The sequence below is a fragment of the Hydra vulgaris genome, chromosome 04 (assembly GCF_038396675.1).
Source record: "Hydra vulgaris chromosome 04, alternate assembly HydraT2T_AEP".
Lineage (NCBI taxonomy): Eukaryota > Metazoa > Cnidaria > Hydrozoa > Anthoathecata > Hydridae > Hydra > Hydra vulgaris.
Window position 1 is genome coordinate 4,107,154 of NC_088923.1, and position 19,259 is coordinate 4,126,412.

At 29.4% G+C, this 19,259-nt stretch overlaps 1 protein-coding gene across 1 annotated transcript in view; it reads right to left on the bottom strand.

The window, feature by feature from the left end:
• The window catches only part of LOC136079129 (nitric oxide synthase 1-like), a 101,323-nt gene that overhangs the window by 67,126 nt on the left and 14,938 nt on the right, over positions 1 to 19,259 (bottom strand). Inside the window, exons 2-4 of the mRNA XM_065794845.1 lie at positions 10,381 to 10,517; positions 4,025 to 4,187; positions 3,282 to 3,403 (exon numbers count right to left, since the gene is read on the bottom strand). Of these exons, the coding sequence (XP_065650917.1) occupies positions 3,282 to 3,403; positions 4,025 to 4,187; positions 10,381 to 10,517 (422 nt within the window). The remainder of the gene's footprint in view (positions 1 to 3,281; positions 3,404 to 4,024; positions 4,188 to 10,380; positions 10,518 to 19,259) is intronic.

Below are 19,259 nucleotides of genomic sequence, written 5' to 3' on the forward strand. Positions count from 1 at the left end.
GCTTTGTTGGAAACGCGGAAACATCATTCAAAAGTCACAAGATATCAAAACTGAAAAAGTAACACGAAGAAAACTTTTTTCAATATGTGGACACTTATTAGGTCACTTAACTTATTAGGTTTTATAAAATGTCATAGTCAAGGAGATGCTTGTTATAATCTAGTTGGATATCAAGCTCAGTCATGGTTGATTGAAATATTGCGCCGATTGGAAATTAGTGATTCTGTAAGAGGGAAATGGAATGTTGAAGGGATCTAAAATGAAACAACATTGTAAAGTGATGCAAGCAACACGGCAATGGGGTTGCTATAGAATACAATGGCGTAATAATTGAGAATACAGCCTGGCTTTGAAGTATAAATGATGTCATGCATGTTAATATTGGTGAAATAGATGCTGTGGTGCGTGCGATAAATCTGGCTGCTAAGTGGGATATAAAGACCTTGTAAGTATTTACTGGTTAAGTAACAGTTCATGGATGGTTAAAAAGTATACTGACTAAAAGTCATAGGGTTCGATCAAATGGATTATCAGAAATGCTTATTAAAACAGAACTTTCTCAATTGAAGGACTTAATAAAAGAATATAATATAAACATCAAGCTGAAATGCGTTCCGTCCTCCAAAAACAAAGCTGACGTGTTGACAAGAGTTCCAAAGACTTGGTTAAATGAGCTTTCACAAATACTAAAGAACTATGTGGAGTAAGTATTGCTGAAGAAATTCTTAACTGTCACTCAAAGCATCATTTTAGCGTTAATCGGACAATGTTTACAGTGCAACGAAGACTTCCGCAGGTATAAACAAAAGATGTTGAAGAATGTGTTTGCAAATGTTGTCAATGTCTTTCAGTTGATCCAGCACAAATAAAATGAGAAAATGGAGTGCTAGATGTACCAGACACATGGTATCGAATTGCTTGTAATGTGACTCAATATAAAGGGTTGCCATATTTAACAATGATTGGCTCTGGACCAAGTCGGTTTGCAGTTTGAAGAAAGTTGCCTGTTACACCAAAAGTTTAAAAAGTCAATTGGAATCCGCATTTAGAAAGCATGACCCACCGCAAGAACTGTTGATAGATAATGGAGCGGTGTTTAAATCCAGTGAATTTCCGAACATAGGTAAAAAATGGTGTGTAAAAAATAAGTATAGATGTGCATATAGACCATCAGGAAATGGGATTGTGGAGCATAACCACCGCACAGTAAAACGAACAGCTGCGATGGCACAAGTATGTCCGTTACTAGCGGTATTTTGGTACCATGCAACACCAACGGTGGAAACAAACGAGGAATCTGCACCTGCTTCTCAAAAAAATAAGTATGTCTGGCGTATACTAATTCAAGAAGGAAAAAACACTGAAACTCAGGAAAGATCACAACGAGTTATGGAAACTTATAGAATTGGAGAAAAAGTTTATGTTCGCCCCGCTGATGCAAAGGGCACTTCAGTTTGGAAAATTGGTACTGTAACTGACATACTCACAAACAAAAATATTGAAGTTGTTGGTGCACCAAGACATGTGCAAGATGTAAGAAGAGCTGCTATCTCAAATTCTTCAGAAGATTCAAGTAAAATTTTTATCAGCAAAGAGGTTGACAGTGATGAAAGTGATTTAGAAGATTTAGACATTTTTGCTACACAAGAGTAAGGAACCAAAGAAATAGTTGTTGACGCTAAGGAGGAAGCTGACGGCAGAAAAATCGTCTATAATTTCTTACCAGCGATCAGATAATCAACTAGAGAAAGTAGAAAGCCGACAAACTTAAATGACTATTTTACTTAAGAACTTTAATTCTTGGGGTGATGATTATGAAACTGATCGTTATGAAACTATATTGATGAATAAACAGCTGATCATTATGAAACTTTATTGTTACGTTTATAAAATTCTTATCATAATATTATCAAAGTTAATTGATGTAATTTATTAGTAATAATTCAGAAGCTATTTTTGTATATAATGAATTCTCTCGAGAATTTTTGTTTCTGTATAAAAGTTGTAAATAGAATTTAATAAACATAATAAAAGTAAACAAAGTTGTCGTATTAACAAGTGTAACTAACGTTATTACAATATAATATTAAAATAAAAGAAGAAAAATTAAAAGTTTTTGTGAGACCGTTGTCAGCTTTGTATGATCATAGCTAACAGCTTAAATGAGAATAAGTAGAAACTACTATTATGACTAAAATCAAGATAAATAATTTAGTTTGTAGTAAAAACAAGTAACACAAGACTTCATCATTTGAAAAGAAAAACTTTGAAAAAACCAAGCCTTGATAACCAAAATTTCTATAAATACAATGTTACTTAAGAACTTCAATTCTTGGGGTGATGTGATAATAGCTGATCGTTACTATAATGGTCGCTGTTCAAAGGAGCTATCATCTCTAGTTCCATCAACTAAAACTCATTCTCACCAGACTCGTCATTCATCTCATTCTTTTACTGTATCTCTCCCTACATGCTCTAAAAACTTTTATTCGTCTAATTTTTTTTCCCAGCACGTTAACCATTTGGAACTCTCTCCCATTTTCATGTTTTCCTGACTCATACAACCTTTAATTTTTCAAGTCTTCTGTCAACCGTTTCCTTGCTCTATAACTCTTTTTTTTCTTCTTTTTTTTTTTTTATTCTTTCTTTTTTTTTAACTTTCTTTTTTATTCTTTTTTTTCTAGTAACTCCCAATGTTGATTGAGATTGGTTGCAGTAGCCTTTATGTTTTCTAGTACCTCCCAAGTTAATAAGGGTTGCTTGTTTTTAATAGTCAATAGTCATAAAATAAAAAAAAGCGAATGGATAATAAGAGCTTGACGAAATTGAAACAACTATAAAAATAGTATTTTTGATCTGTTGGAAAAAAGGAGGAACAACAAAAAAAGTAACTTGATTATTCTAAAAGCACATAAAAAATAAATAATGTATTTAAACAAGAATTTTATGATTTAACAACAAATAACGGATTTGATACGTAAATATATATCTAGTATACTTATGTATATACCTAGAATTAGAGGAAAACAGCCATAACAATAAAGTGTGAAGATAAAAAACATTAGCCTCGTAACCATTAAAAAAAATTTAATGCTGTACCTACATTATGAAAAAACAAAATCAGTTGCATACTTAAAAATGATTTTAAAAATAATAAAATTTTTAAAAAAAAAATTACAAAATGCCCGTTAATTATATATTTAATTTAAAAACTTAGTTTTCTAAATAATATTAAGTAAAAGAAAAATATACCAGATCGGGGATTTTTACATACACATTACCTCATAAAATTTGATAAAAGAAGTCCTAACCTGATGTTTCCTTTATTGGTTGCATGCCAAAGATGTTCCAAACAGCACTCAAATACTTGTTGCGTAGTAGTAACATGACGACAGTCAAACACCTGATAATTATATACTGATTAAGTAATTAACAATTAATTAACTACTTTGATTATCTCATAACTTGTATAATTATACTTTAAGAAAAAATCGCCTTTTTTAAATTACCGTTTTATAGAATACTTTTTAAGATTTTTTATTATTTTTTTATTTAAATTTAATGTTGACTTTAAGGTGAGTTCATGTATTTAGTTTATAAGTTTTTCCAAACTTACAAATATATATATATATACATATATATATATATATATATATATATATATATATATATATATATATATATATATATATATATATATATATATATATATATATATATATATATATATATATATATATCTGTGAGTTTGAATATTTAAATTTTAAATCTCGTTTTTAAATATCCAAAAAGAAGTTGAAAACATCACATAGTTTAAATTTACTTTTAGCTTAGTTTTAATTTCCAAACACCAATATGTTTGAAAATCTATTTTTTAAAAATTTAGTAAATTTATTAAGTTTATTTTGATGCTTAAAAAAAAGTCTTAATTTATTTTGCAAAAAACTAGTTTTGAAATGATTTTTAAAAAAGAGCCTGGTAAGTAGGTACCTTGATTATAAAACAATTATATAAAAAATCTTACAAGCAACTTTTTCCAATGCATTCTTCCAATACAACGTGGTGCGTTTCTCCAAGCAAGATGTGCTCCAAATATAAGCTCTTTTTTTGTCAGTTCATAGGAGCCGGTGTTGCATATTTCTTCTAACACTGTGTTTACTCTTTCAGTATGTTGCTCCATATTTAAACTACAAAATATATATATATATATATATATATATATATATAGAGAGAGAGAGAGAGAGAGAGAGAGAGAGAGAGAGAGAGAGAGAGAGAGAGAGAGGGTGCGTCAGCTACTTGAGAACATTGCGCAATGTAATCATTTCTTTATGCTACATTAATTTTTTTTTTTTTTGCAGATTATTATAATTATAAATGGCAGATAATAAACTAACACAAAAAATGAAAAGATATGCTGTAATTTTAGCATTAAAGGCAGAGTATAGCGATTCACAAATTTCACAATTTCTTAAAGTTACCCGATCTTTTGTTCCTTCTCGTATGGAGTTAGAAGAAAACGATTGTGATTTTAATCAAGCTGCTAAACGTAAAAAGCACGAGTAACGGTCAGACACTACTAGAACACCTGAATTTATTCATCAAATTTAGATCATCGTTGACGAGATCCCCCAAAAGTCAATGAGGTCCATTGCAAAAGACCTGGATGTTTCAGAAGCCACAACTCGAAGGACTGTTCATGAAAATCTTTGCTGCAAGTTTTATGTGATGAGGAGAGGTCAGTTTATGTCCGAGGCTACCAAAGCGGACCGTTTGATAAGGTCCAAACGGCTCTTAAACTGAAACATCCTGATGAGCAAGGCATGCCTTGGATGGCTGTGCGATGACCCTTGCAAAGTTCCAACAGTCATGCAAACAAAATATTTTGCAACTGTTATGGTTTGGAGGGTTATTAGCAACGAAGGACATGTGATGCCACCACAGTTCTTTCCGCAAGAACTAAGAGTCACTCCTGAAGCTTACATTGAGGTCTTGGGTACTGTTGTTAAGCCTTGGATCAATAGAGTGAGAAATGGAAGGCCCAAAATTTTTCAACAAGACTCTTCAACAACACATAAGGCTCAAAACACTCAGGAATTGTTAGTGGGTCATTTTTATGATCACATCACTCCAAACTTGTGGCCTCCAAACTCTCCAGACCTGAATCCATTGGGTTATTATGTGTTGAGTGTCGTTGAGAGAGATGTTAATAAACATCCCCATAGCACCAAAGAATCTCTGAAAGAATCTATTGTCCGAGTAATGGATAACATAGATGAGAACTATCTCAAGCACTCTTGCAGTCGGTTTAGGTCTCAAATTGAAGTTGTTATTGTAGGAGAGTGGGATTTTATTGAATGAAATTGTTAAGCAATAGTTTATCTAATATTATTTATATAATTGATTTTGATTAAAAATATTTTCTGTTTGACTTTTTATCATTTATAAAAAATTAAAAATATGTTCTCAAATTGCTGACGCACTCTCTATGTATGTATATATATATATATATATATATATATATATATATATATATATTATATATATATATATATATATATATATATATATATATATATATATATATATATATATATATTAGGGCGTCCCAAAAAATAATGAAAGTTTGAAAATCAAGAGACTATACCCTCCAAACTATGTGATTTGGTCTATAAAGACAGAAAATATAAAAAATTTTGATCCAAATTAAGCAACTTTGCTAGATGTGAAATTATAAATTCAGAGAGATTTATATATTTTACAGCATATTATAGAGACAATTTTCCTACAATAAATATAAATCCCCAAATTATACATTTATTTAGCAGAATTAAACAATGAAATAAACAACCGCCACAGAGAGAAAAAATGAATCACAAAGTTAAAATCTTTTTTTATTAAATTAAACGCATATGACAACAGCTATAAAGAATATGCTTTTGTGAGTTGATCTTTTGGGATTTTGGCTTGTAGTTTTTTTTCTATGATCTTTTGCAACAAGCATTTTATTTCATTTGTAAATGCCTTCACAAAGTCTTGCATAAGCTTGACGTTTCTTTCTGCGCAATCGTTAATAGTAGAGAGATATTTTACAAATAAACAGAACTTACGAAAACTCTCAGTATTATCCCAAGAGTTTACTCAACCGTAAAACCATTATTCAACTTCATTTTTTGAAATTCAAATAATTTTAAAAAGATACCAAGACTCTGGACCAACCAGAAGAGATAATGTTGTTTCAGAATCAAGAACTAAAATAATTTAAGGATACCCAATAGCCTAATATCTTCTAGGCTCATTGCTTCTTGATTTTCAATTGTTTTAGCTCAGTAAGTACAGCCGCCTCTCAAGATCATTTTGTTAATCTTGCATATCTGATCAGATCTCATTGAAAATCTAAACTTGGTCTTGTAATCTTCTTTTGAAAATACGGATTCAAATCGTTTTTTAAGCACTCTGCTTTGTCTAGTGGTTTTGTTTTGTTTATGCCATTTATTCTCAGTGTGGGAACTAGAAACTTAGATTCTTTTTTGCCTTTCAATCTGTTGGTATAACATTTTTGGGTTAGATTTTGAATATAGCACCAGTACTTGTAAATGGGTTAAAATTAGGGAAGAGTTGGCAGCCAATGAAAAGTATTTTGATTGCGCTGCAAGTGGTAAACCTATATTGATTTCTGTAAAAATTTGGAATGACAGTCAGTCATTACAAGACTAAGAGTATTTTGGCCAAATGTAGACTTTGTGACATGCGGTGACAAGACAGCGGTGTTGACAGTCTCCGAGAACTTAATGCTTGCTTTAATTACTTATTTTATGTGCTTCTATTAGCTGTTGTCCATTGTATGTCAGGGTAATTGAAATCACTGACTAATTATAGCTCCATACCTCTAACCTTAGGTATATTTGAAGCAGAAATTAGACTACAGTTAATTGATTTACTAAGTGATTTATTTGCAGACGGCTATCTGTTAATGCACCCAACAAGGAGTTGTTTACTTTTGTCATTTTGCATACAGTTTACCTGACTTGGCATTTTGCTTTAAAGTTTAGTGGCGTTAAAATAGGATGCTTGGATATCTTCCTTAATATAGAATGCAACTTCACCATATCTGTTGCTGCTAAAAAATTACCACCAGGTAATTGGAAACTAGAAAATTTATTAAACCAAGTTTCTGCAATTGCTACTAGCGTATGTGAATTAAATATTTCTACTGTAGCAGCTAGAGTCTCTAATTTCTTTCATAGTGACGATGCATTAGTGCAGAATTAGGTAATTTAACTCTTTATTATTACTAATTCTGATAGTTTGATTAATTGTGTTTCTGTGGATGGTGGTTTTCTGCTTTATAGCGTATTCTGCACGTGCAACATTCTTTAAGTTATATTTAAATTGATAATAATTCTAGGAGCTGTTTTGTTCAGTTTCTTCTTGTTGTAGCTATAAAATTGGTTGATGAGTTTACTACATGAAGCAGTGTGTGTCAGCCTCAGATAGCTGTCTTTTTCAGTAATCCATTTTATTACAATATAAAAAAAAAATCCATTGTTTATTTCACCACGTCTACCCATGGTATCCTGGTGTTACGTGTTGGCATTTACCTCGTGTTTTTTTTCATCAGCTTTTTCTCTGTTGCTCGCTGAACCCAAAGTTTTAAAGGATTTACAAAAACACCTTTAAATTTTTTTCTCTCTCTCAGCTTTCGTGCATTAAATAGTGCTAATTTAACTGATATTTTATCTCTTAGTTCAACTGCGATCATTTTTTTAGGCCAAACACAATTGGGTATCGTTAATTTGTAGCTCAATTGGTATTTTTTTTCCTAATTGATCGTCTTTGTTATTGATTTCATCTGCAGATCTCTGAGATGGTTTAATATTATTTAGAAAAATGATGTTATTGTTTAATGATAAAATGTTTTAATGAAATTGCTTTCTTCTTGTTTCTTTCTCATCTTAGTGATCATTATTATCTTTTCCTTGGTCTTATTCTTATTGAATAAAGAGGTAAATTTGGCTATAAATTATATAGTTGGAGGGCTGGAATGTCCAGTATTAGTTATTAGTTTTTTTTTATTGCATCCTTCTCAAGGTTGTTTATTCTAGTTGTTAGTTAGTAATTTATTTTTTTATCAGCATTTCTCTGAAATCTAAAACTGATATTTACTTGGGTTAATATGCTAACTAATTGCTTGACATTCTGGTCACACTTCCTTCAACCATTTAATAAATGTGTCATGTTTCATTCAACCAGAGTTAGAAATTGAGTATTTAGTACCAGTCCGACCACCTAAAGTCCACCAGCTCTAAAGTTTTGTTTTGCTTTGTATACCACGAATGGTGATGTAAAGTATCCGTCAGCATTACAGCAATTGTTCACAGTATAATGGATTTTTTCATTGCTACTAGTGAGTTTCAAAACACGCTTCACACCATTTGACACACTGCAGTTGTTTGTCTTGCTCACCACAGAAATCCGTTTCATCAAAATTGCCAGAAGTTGTACCAGACAACTGATATTGTTTAGTGACAACTTCATAATAATAATAAATTATTTCTTGCGTACAAGAAGCGGCTCTGGCAGGCACTAAATTGTGAGTTTTTCTTGTGGAAATTATTTTAGACCATAGGTTTTTAAAAGCATAAAACCAGTCTTAGTTAGGCCTTCCGTTTTTGTATTGGCCTGATTGATTTGTGCAAAAAATGTATCCGCATACAAAGTCCATGACATCATTTTGTGTTTAACCCAAACCCCAATCATTTTAGTAAATTAAACGCATGCACCATCATTGACTCTGTTTGTTGAGAGGGTACATTTGTTAATTCTTATCCCTTGAATGTTGCATTGTTATTGTTCTTGCAACCTATTAGAGTTGAGAATGGAATGCCATTTTTGGAGGCAGCTTTTCTGATTGAAGCATTTTTTTTTCTTTTATATCATTTAACACAGCTTCTATACCTTCTTCATTGTATGATTATTTACTTGCTGTCATTTTGAAAGTGAATAATTAATAAATACATTGAGTCATTTAGTAAAATAACTTTATATAGGAATAACCCGGAACTAACACATGAGAAAATGCAATAATTTATTTCACATAGGTACCTAATCTAAAAACTCACATACTTCTTAATAAAGGAATTTATAGTAAATATGTGAACCAGAAAAAGTTAAATATTAGTTTTTCTTACTTTTTTTCTAATTTTTAACTATAAAACAAAAAAAATTATGCAATTGGTATAAAAATTTAATTTTCTACAAGATTACTTTAAAATTACTTTTAAGCGAATTATGGTTTCCGAGTTATTACGATAGTAAATAAAAAGAAAAAGAAAATATTTACGACTCTCTTTTAAACTTTTATAATATAGAATGACTGAAAAATGACAAGGATTTTATTTTAACACGGTTGAATAGAGGAAATAATTCTCTTTCTTCTGACGTTTTATTATTTTTTTTTTAATTCCTATTTTTTATTCCTATATATATTTCTATTCCTTTATTTTCTTTTTTTAATTCCTATTTTTTATTCCTATATATATTTCTATTCCTTTATTTTCTTTTTTTAATTCCTATTTTTTATTCCTATATATATTCCTATATTCCTATATATATTTTTATTCCTATATATTTTAATTCCTATTTTTTATTCCTATCAGTTCCGGTTTTGTTCAAATTTTTCGATAAGTGATTCAAAAACTAGTATGATCGGTTTGACCTGCTTTTACTCTATAGAAGTAAATTTAAAAATATAGATAATGTAAAATCTTGATTTTTAAAAGACTTTGTTCTAAACGATATAATAAGTAAACAATCAAAAAAATTCTGAACAATTAACAAAATGACTCATCAAAATTAAATAAAGTAACACATGATAAAATATAATTCTATTAAACTAAAGAATACAACATTTTATGACCGTGATATTAGCAAAAAATATTTTTTTGCTCATAAAAAATGTTTTTTTGCTCATAAAAAATGATTATATTTTAATGTACGCCATGATTTAAGAAAAAAACTAAGACTATTCTTTAGTAATTCTTTTGATTGATTCATTATTAGTTTTATTGCAAAAACAAAATCTTTCTAGATTTTGTTTTTGCCATAAAAATTTATATGTACATAAGCACGCGGGAATGTATCGATAAATGAATCGATAAAGAAAAATATCTATCGATAAATATCTATCGATAATTGATAATATCAATAATATCGATAAATAACTATTGATAAATTGAATATTGATAATATCGATAATATCGATAAATAGCTATCGATAAATGAATCGATAAATAAAAATAATTGAATATATATTTGCGTAAATTTACATCTTGACCTTTTAATATAAGCTAAGTCAAAAAGGTTTTAAGAAATGAGCTATACCATTTTATTGACTGGAAATATTCCTCAAGAAACTTAATCGCTTCTTCTTTAACTTTAGATATCTCAACTTTGTAATGATCACCTGTATCCGGCATTACCAAAGACCCAAGACAACGTTTCTCGCTGCATAGTGTTTCCTAATATAACACTTTAAAGTAAATATGTGTTTATTTTTTGTAATAAATTTAATAAACATTTTTAAAATTAAAGCTTTGCAACCAAAGTTTGGATTCAATTATATGATTGCTTTATAAAACACGATAAATAATTAAAACAATATAGATATATATAACACGATAAATGTAAAAAACACGATAAATATAAAAAACACGATAAATATAAAAAACGCGATAGATATATAAAAGTGTTAATACTAGATAAATATAAAAGTATTATTAAGCGATGAATATATATTTAGTCTGATAATAGTTTTTGACATAATGCCTTTAACTGAAACATGTACAAACAAAACAAAACTTACTTTGGTCTCTCTAAAAAAAAAAAATATAAATAATAAAATACGTAACGAATAGAATATTTTGTTTTTATGTAAGACTACAAAATAAACATTTACCTATAATGTAAAATTATAAGATAAGGTTTTATTTTCTTTCTTTAGATAACTATTTTGTTCCTAATAAAAGTATATTGTAACTTAATTTAAGTAATGTAAAATTATCATTATTAATACAAATTGCTTTTACTTTATTAATGAAAATATGGTTAATTATTGTAAAAACAGGTTTTATCTTCTAAAACTTTAAGCTTTTATGACCGGTTTTAAACTGTGTAACTGGTTCTATGTTTAAGACTCATTTCTAGGTTTATCAATATATATTTTATCAACAATATCGCACTCAACACGCATAGTTTATCGCACTCAACACACATATGCTAATCAACGCTAAAATATCCTCCATTAACCCCACCTGAACCAACTGTTCAATCAGTTTGGTTTTTGTTGCAATGGGTACAATGTGGATCTGATCTTTCAGTTGTTTCCATAAGTTCTCAATCAGATTTATGTGATGAGAGTTTTAAGGCAAGTTAAGTACTTTGAAATAACTTTTTGCAAACTACTTTTTCGATAATTTTCCAGTCTAGCATACAGATATGGCTCCCCAACCATGATCTTTGTTGGAAATTTTACAGTCTTCTTCAAGCAGTCATGTTTAAACTCTTCTCTTGACTTTCTTTAAACTGTCTTGACTCTGTCTTTTAAAACTGACATTATGGACTCATCAGAAAAGACTTTAAATAAAAATTGAATATTCGGCACTTGTGATATTTTCATATTTTAAATCATACTGTGCATACCTTTCACCTTTTACCTTCTACTTTTTACCTTTTAGTCAAATTCATAGCAGTAAAATGTTCAAAAACTACTGATAAAAGGGTTTCTGTATCCTTACCTTCAATCTTCTTCTGTCCAGGTTTCAAGCTCTTTGCCGACTCATATCGTTGTGCTTCATTTGATTTATCAAATTTAGTTTTTTTCTTCGCCAATATCTTTAGTCAAGTTTCTAAAAAGCGATTGTTCACAGCCTGATGGCTTAAAAGTATACTTTCATCAGCTAATTCCATCACCATTTTCTACAAGAGTTTCTTCTGTTCTATTGGAATATATATTTTATTTTTCGGTCAAGTCTTGGTGTAGTGGACCGCTTTCGACCACACTTTCCAAAGAAGAGTCTGTTTTAATGTGTAAAGTTTTTTGGCCATTTCCTTCTGCTTCAGTCCACTGTTTTCAAAAAAACCGTTATTTGGTCTTTTTTACTTGGACTCAAATCATTCCTTTTACGTTTAATTCGTCGTACAATGATGTCACAACTTTTACCCATGTTTTATTCGTCACACAATGATGTCACAACTTTTACCTATGTTTAATTCGTTACTGATGAAAATTACACTGTAGATTTCCAACAAAAAATTGTTTTTCTTTGTTTATAAATGAAAGTAGAAAGATTGAATGCCAGTCCAACAGGTAACGGGTTGTTAAAGCGAAAAGTTTAAAAGCGATAATATGTTAAACCGATAAGATGTTAAAGCGATTTTTCCTTTGTTCTTTTCTCTTCAATAATACAGCCTGGTTTTTATCTTTGTTTTATTAAAACGTTGCATTTAAATAACTTTTTATGAATAAATAAAAATTTTCAACTATTTATTTATTCATAAAAATTTATTATCAACTATTTTATATTATTAATTTTACTACTTTGAGTATATTAAAATATATAGAAAATTCGCTTTTATTAAAATTTTTTAATAATAGTTTATTCTTGCTAATAGAAACCAGCAACTTTTAGCTTTAACGTTTTTCAGTTTAACGACCCAGAACCTTTCAACACACTGACTTGAAAATCGATTGAAAAATCCGAACCCAGTTATAAATATCTTTCCATCTGATGATGCCCTGTTTTGGTCTAACCACTTTAGAAACCATTTACAATCTTAAAATCGAAAGACCAACCTTATATAGTTGATCCACAGAATGGTATATGCATTTTACTTAATATAAATATAAATTTATTAATATCAAATTTTATAGTATTACAACGATGTAATTCTGATGAAAAATAACGTTAGTGTAACCCACGTTATTACAACATTAGATTTAGTTAGTCGACGTCGCCCAATAAAACTCAACATAAACCCAACGTTGAATCGACGTCGTGTGCTCACTGAGTACTCCCACTTTTTTTCTCATACGTTTTGTATCGACTATATTTTGACGAGGGCATTGACTCTAAAGAAATTTGACACGTTAGACTTGTTAATTCTACCGGACAAGTTGTCTTACTACAGCATACGAGAATTCATCAAATTAATAATTTTCTCAATAAGGTCATTTCTCTATAATAGAAATTGTATCTTCAGACATAACAAACACTAATATTAATTTTGTTATCGTTGGTTACCACAGGATTTGTATAGAGACCATTTCTACATTAATGACTTATCGAAGGTCATTACTTTTTGTGAAGTCCAGCACTTTGGTGACGACACAAATCTTTTTTTCTTAACAAATGCATAAAAAATTATTTAATGTCAACTATGATTTTAATTCATAATAACATTTTACAGTATTACAGATACCATTTTAAAGTATTATAGATAACATTTTACAGTACTACTAATTAAAAAACTTATAAACTTTGCAACTGTTCAAATGTAAACGAAATATCCCTTTATATTAATAAAACTGAGCTGATAATGTTTAAACCAGGATGCATTATAAATAGTAAACTTGGGATTAACATAAATGATAATATACAATAACAATAAATATCCTGCGTAAGAAAGTTTATAAAATTTGATTAAAAAAAGGTGAAAGTTTAACCTAGAAATACCACTCAAACAGTTTATCACTTAAGTTAAACAGATCCAAAGCAATATTTATATAAACTAAGGTATTGTGTTAATAAAAAAATCTTTCAACTCTAATTTATTTTATTTATTCAACTCACATTTAACATATTATTATTTATCTAGTGGGAAAAAGTCATCTGTTCTAAAACAACTTAATATTCAAAAAAGAAAATTGTGTTCCTTTTAACACAAGCCAAAACGTCTGACGTCTTTTTTCACAGGCAAGCAACTGCTACGAATAAAAAATTGGAAAAGTTTTTTACACCAAATTCTCATAGAAGACAAAATTAAATCCATCACAACAAAATTAGATCCACTACAACAACTCAAAACTACATACCCTAAAAGCAGAAAAATGTGGTTAGGCTTTGCCATTCTTCAATTTTAACGGAAAAACTGAATATTAGTTTTATCTATATTATTCTAAGCAAATGCGGCAGATATTAGCATATCTGCCGCATTTGCTTGGAACAATTTACTATTAAGTTTTTCAGTCAAAAAAATTGTAACTTGAAATGTCACCAAAATATCATAAAACATGACAAAGCGATTTTTTAGCATGACAATACTATGTTATGTGTCGCAAAAAATGTCAAGGACAATTTGTGCGACACATAACATAGAATTACTTCTACAGTTTGATAAAAACAGGAAAAAAACAACATACTTTACCGTAACAATCTTTGTCTAAAATATGAAAAAAGTGCCTGATTTTTGTAAAAATACCCTTTAAAAAAACTCTATTTCTGTGTTTATTTTTATGTCTTTTTGAACCAAATAATCAATTTCCTTCAAATTCAACAAAGCAATTATTGAGTTAATCAAAAAAAAAAAATCTTTAGTTATAGTTTTGCCCTGTTAATTAGTCATATTTTAGTCATTTTTTTGTTTAAAACAACGCTGACTCACCCAGCAAGACATTATTTTTTTTTAATTTTGTTTTTGCAGATTCGGAATCTCTATTAAAATCTTCATAAAAAGTAACCTTGCCGTTTTTTTAAAAAAAAAAAAAAAAATCGAATCACCATACCATAATATCAAAAACATGTAAAAACTAAATTATAATGTAACTAGAACACATAAATAAGATTGCCTAAATATTTTACATTACTGAAGACCCATCTCCAATATCAAAAAAAAAAAAATTTGATAAGAAATGAAGATAAAAATGAAATAAACTGAGTCGACTTGAAATAAAAATAGATGTAGCAGAAAAAAACATAATACAACCATCACTTTTTAATTTTAAGATTTAACGATTTAATGGTAAAAACGTGAACCTTTCATTAACACTCTATCCTCCCTATTGTGAAATGTTTGACAAACTAAACCAAGTAAATTTAATAATCCAGCATTAATTAGATCTAAGTTAATCAATAAAATGTCTTTATTTTTTGGGCTTTCTACATTGCATTGCTGCTTAAATCTTTTAAGTATACTTTATAACTTGCGATAAAAAAAGGACATTAAAAATCTCTCTCGGAGTCTCGGAGTCTCGGAGTTGTAAGCAACTATATTTTTATTTACCTCGTATATTTTGAACTTTATATGTATGATTTAAATTTGTTTATCTTTACTCCCAATCAGTGATTGGTAATATGCAATTACTTTGTAGTTGTAAAATAAAACATGTATAAAAAAAAAAAAAAAAAAAAAAATACTTAACCTAAACCCCTTCTAAAAAAGTATTAGAAAAAAATAGAAAGAAGAATATTCAGCAAAGGAGCGTAGCCACATTGTTGATACGCCCAAATAGGATTTTAGCAACGCTAATGATGGGAACATCTGATAGGAGTAGATCTAACATTAGCTTTAAAAAATCTGAAATCCGAAAACCAATTTTTCGTAACGTTTTGTCTTAGTTAATGACGTAATAAGGAAATGAAACTATTTTTTTAATAACAAAATGTCGCAAATTTTTACAAAATATTTTCAAAAAAATTTTATTGTGTTCTAATTGATTTTCTCCGGTAATTACAAAAATGTAAAAATATTTTCTGTATTATTTTAAAGTTATAACCTTTTTAAAGCCAACCAGCAACTAACTGCCCTTTCATTTTCAGCGCCCCACAAAAAACTTTATGGGAGGTTGTTAGTGTGCGTCTCTCGCACGTACCTCTGTATAAGTATAAATTAGCATATATAAATGTATAAAAATATAGAATATTCTTTGTAAGGAATACAACACCTTATACAGAGAGTTTTGTAAAATATTTCTGAATTTTTTCTATCCAATGTATATTTTTTTAAAGATAGGGATTCCACACTGAGTTACATGTTAGATAATTAGATACCAATGAGATAGATGTTGAAAATTATCCGGATATGTTTGCTATGCATAAATATATATATATATATATATATATATATATATATATATATATATATATATATATATATATATATATATATATATATATATATATATATATATATATATATATATATATAATATATATATATATATATATATATAACACATCGCTCAATAAGTCCGTAGGATGACATATAGATGGCAACACAAATACCGAATCCGTATTGTTTTTAGAAAGTACCAACCTTCAAACGATATCTGTCAAAGTTTCATGACAATTGGACCATTATTTACCAAGTTAGTGTGTGAACGATTGAATCAACTTTTGTGAATTGAAAAAAATGGAAAAATCAGAATTTCGTGTGCTCATTAAGCATTGCTTTTTGATGGGAAAAAACACGGTGCAGACCAAACAATGGCTTGATAAGTGTTATTCGGACTCCTCTCCATCGAGGCAAATGGTTGAAAAGTGGTTTGCTGACTTTAAACGTGGTCGTACAAACACCGATGATGCTGAACGCTCCGGTGGCCCAAATTCGGCAGTTACTGAGGAAAACATCAAAAAAATCCATAAAATCGTCTTATCCGACCGCAAATTGAAATTGAAGGAGATTGCCGAGGCCATAAAGATATCAGAAGGCAGTGTGTTTACAATATTACACGAACATTTGGGTATGAGAAAGCTTTGTTCGAAATGGGTGCCGCGTTTGCTAACACCGGACCAAAAACAACAACGAATCGATGATTCTGAAGCATGTCTGGCACTATTTCACCGAGATAAAAAGGATTTTTTGCGTCGCTACGTCACAATGGATGAAACATGGATCCACCATTTCACTCCTGAGTCAAATCGACAGTCAGCTGAGTGGACACCAGCGGGTGAAAGCCGCCCAAAGCGCCCAAAGGCTCAAACTTCTGCTGGCAAGGTTATGGCCTCCATATTTTGGGATAGCCATGGTATATTGTTCATTGATTATCTTGAGAAAGGTAAAACGATCAACAGCGAATATTACATGGCATTATTGAAACGATTGAAGGCTGTAATTGACGAAAAGCGACCGCACATGAAGAAGAAAGAAATTCTCTTTCATCAAGACAATGCACCGTGTCACAAGTCAATGAAAACAATGGTAAAAATGAATGAATTACACTTCGAATTGTTTCCCCATCCACCATACTCGCCTGATTTGGCCCCCAGCGATTATTGGCTGTTCTCAGATCTCAAAAGGATGCTCCAGGGAAAGAGATTTGGATAGAATGAGAAGGTCATCGCCGAAACTGAAGCATATTTTGAAGGAAAAGATAAATCGTTCTACAAACATGGTATCGAAAAGTTAGAGAAGCGCTGGAATGACTGTATCGCCTTAAAAGGAGACTATGTTGATGAATAAAATCAAATTACGTCAAAATGTTGTTGTTTTATTAGCTATCCTACGGACTTATTGAGCGATGTGTTATATATATATATATGTATATATATATATATATATATATATATATGTATATATAAATATATATATATATATAATATATATATATATATATATATATATACATGTATAGATACATATATATAGACATGTATATATATATATATATATATATATATATATATATATATATATATATATATATACATGTATAGATACATATATATAGACATGTATATATATATATATATATATATATATATATATATATATATATATATATATATATATATATATATATATATATATATATATATATATATATATATATATATCAGATCAACACGGATATGGGTGCTATGTATACGGAAATTTGTGTTTGTATGTGGTTATTAAAAAAAATCTTATGTAATACCTTCAGAAAGTATCGCATCGTGAAAGATACTATATTTTGCGTACGCTCTCCGCGAAAATGAACGCAAAATATTTTTGAATGCTCAAGCCTTACCAAGACATACAATAGGCCCCTTATGTACAAAGTAAAAAAAAGCTAAAGAGAGGAAAGCTTTTCAATATCCAGACATGAAATCATCTACAGCACTTATCCTAGATGATGGCAGTGTAGTAGTACCGCAACCACCTCAAAATGTATGTATAATTTTCATTATACTCTGCAAAGTCTCACGTTTAATTTAATTAAATATGAAGTATGCTTTGGAAATTCTGAAATTCGTTCATATGAGATTGATACTGAAATTCGTTCATATTAGCTGATAATTCGTTCATATTAGCATGATAAATTGCATGATATATTAGCATGATAAATATATGATATATTAGCATGATATATTAGCATATTAGCTAATATGATATATTAGCATGATAAATATATGATATATTAGCATGATATATTAGCATATTAGCTAATATGATATATTAGCATATTAGCAATACATGATATATTAGCATGATAAATAGCATGAAATTCGTTCATATTAGCATGATACTGAAATTCGTTCATATGAAATTCGTTCATATTACTGAAATTCGTTCATATTGATACTGAAATTCGTTCATATTCGTTCATATTAATATTCGTTCATATTCGATACTGAAATTCGTTCATATTAGCTGAGGAAGTGAAAACTTCTGAGCAACTACTGCAGGATAATTTTGTAAGACTTGTGTAATAAATTGTCATTGTGACTAATTTGTTTACTTCTCTTAGACTCGAGCATGATTCTGAATAATGGTGACTGTTTATGAATAGCTCAAATCAGAGTCTCAAAGCAGTGTTGACTCACATTTGAAATAAAAATCGATTTTCGTCTCTTTCACACTCGAATCAGCAAAAAAAGATGATAAAAAAAAGATGCCAAACAACCTCTTGACAAAATTACTTACTCTGAATTCAACTGGGATATTTGTGGTGATTTTTAAAATACTTGCTTTGAATTGTAAGGGTAACACACAAAGTATTCATGTTTCTTTTGCTTATGGCACAGGAGAGTTGATGATGATCATTAGAAGTAAGTTTATTGGCCCCAACGATAGGAATTACAACCAGGATTGTTTAATGTTCTTATGCAGCCTCTAATAGATTCCAAGAAAGTCTTATTACCCCCACTTTATATCAAAGTAGGATTGGTTAAACAGTTTGTAAAATACTGAAATTTTCTAGAAAAACCTTTACAAGAAATTCGTCTCAAGTTTCCAAAGACATCTGAGGCGAAGATCAAAGATGGTATATTCGTTGAACCCCTGAT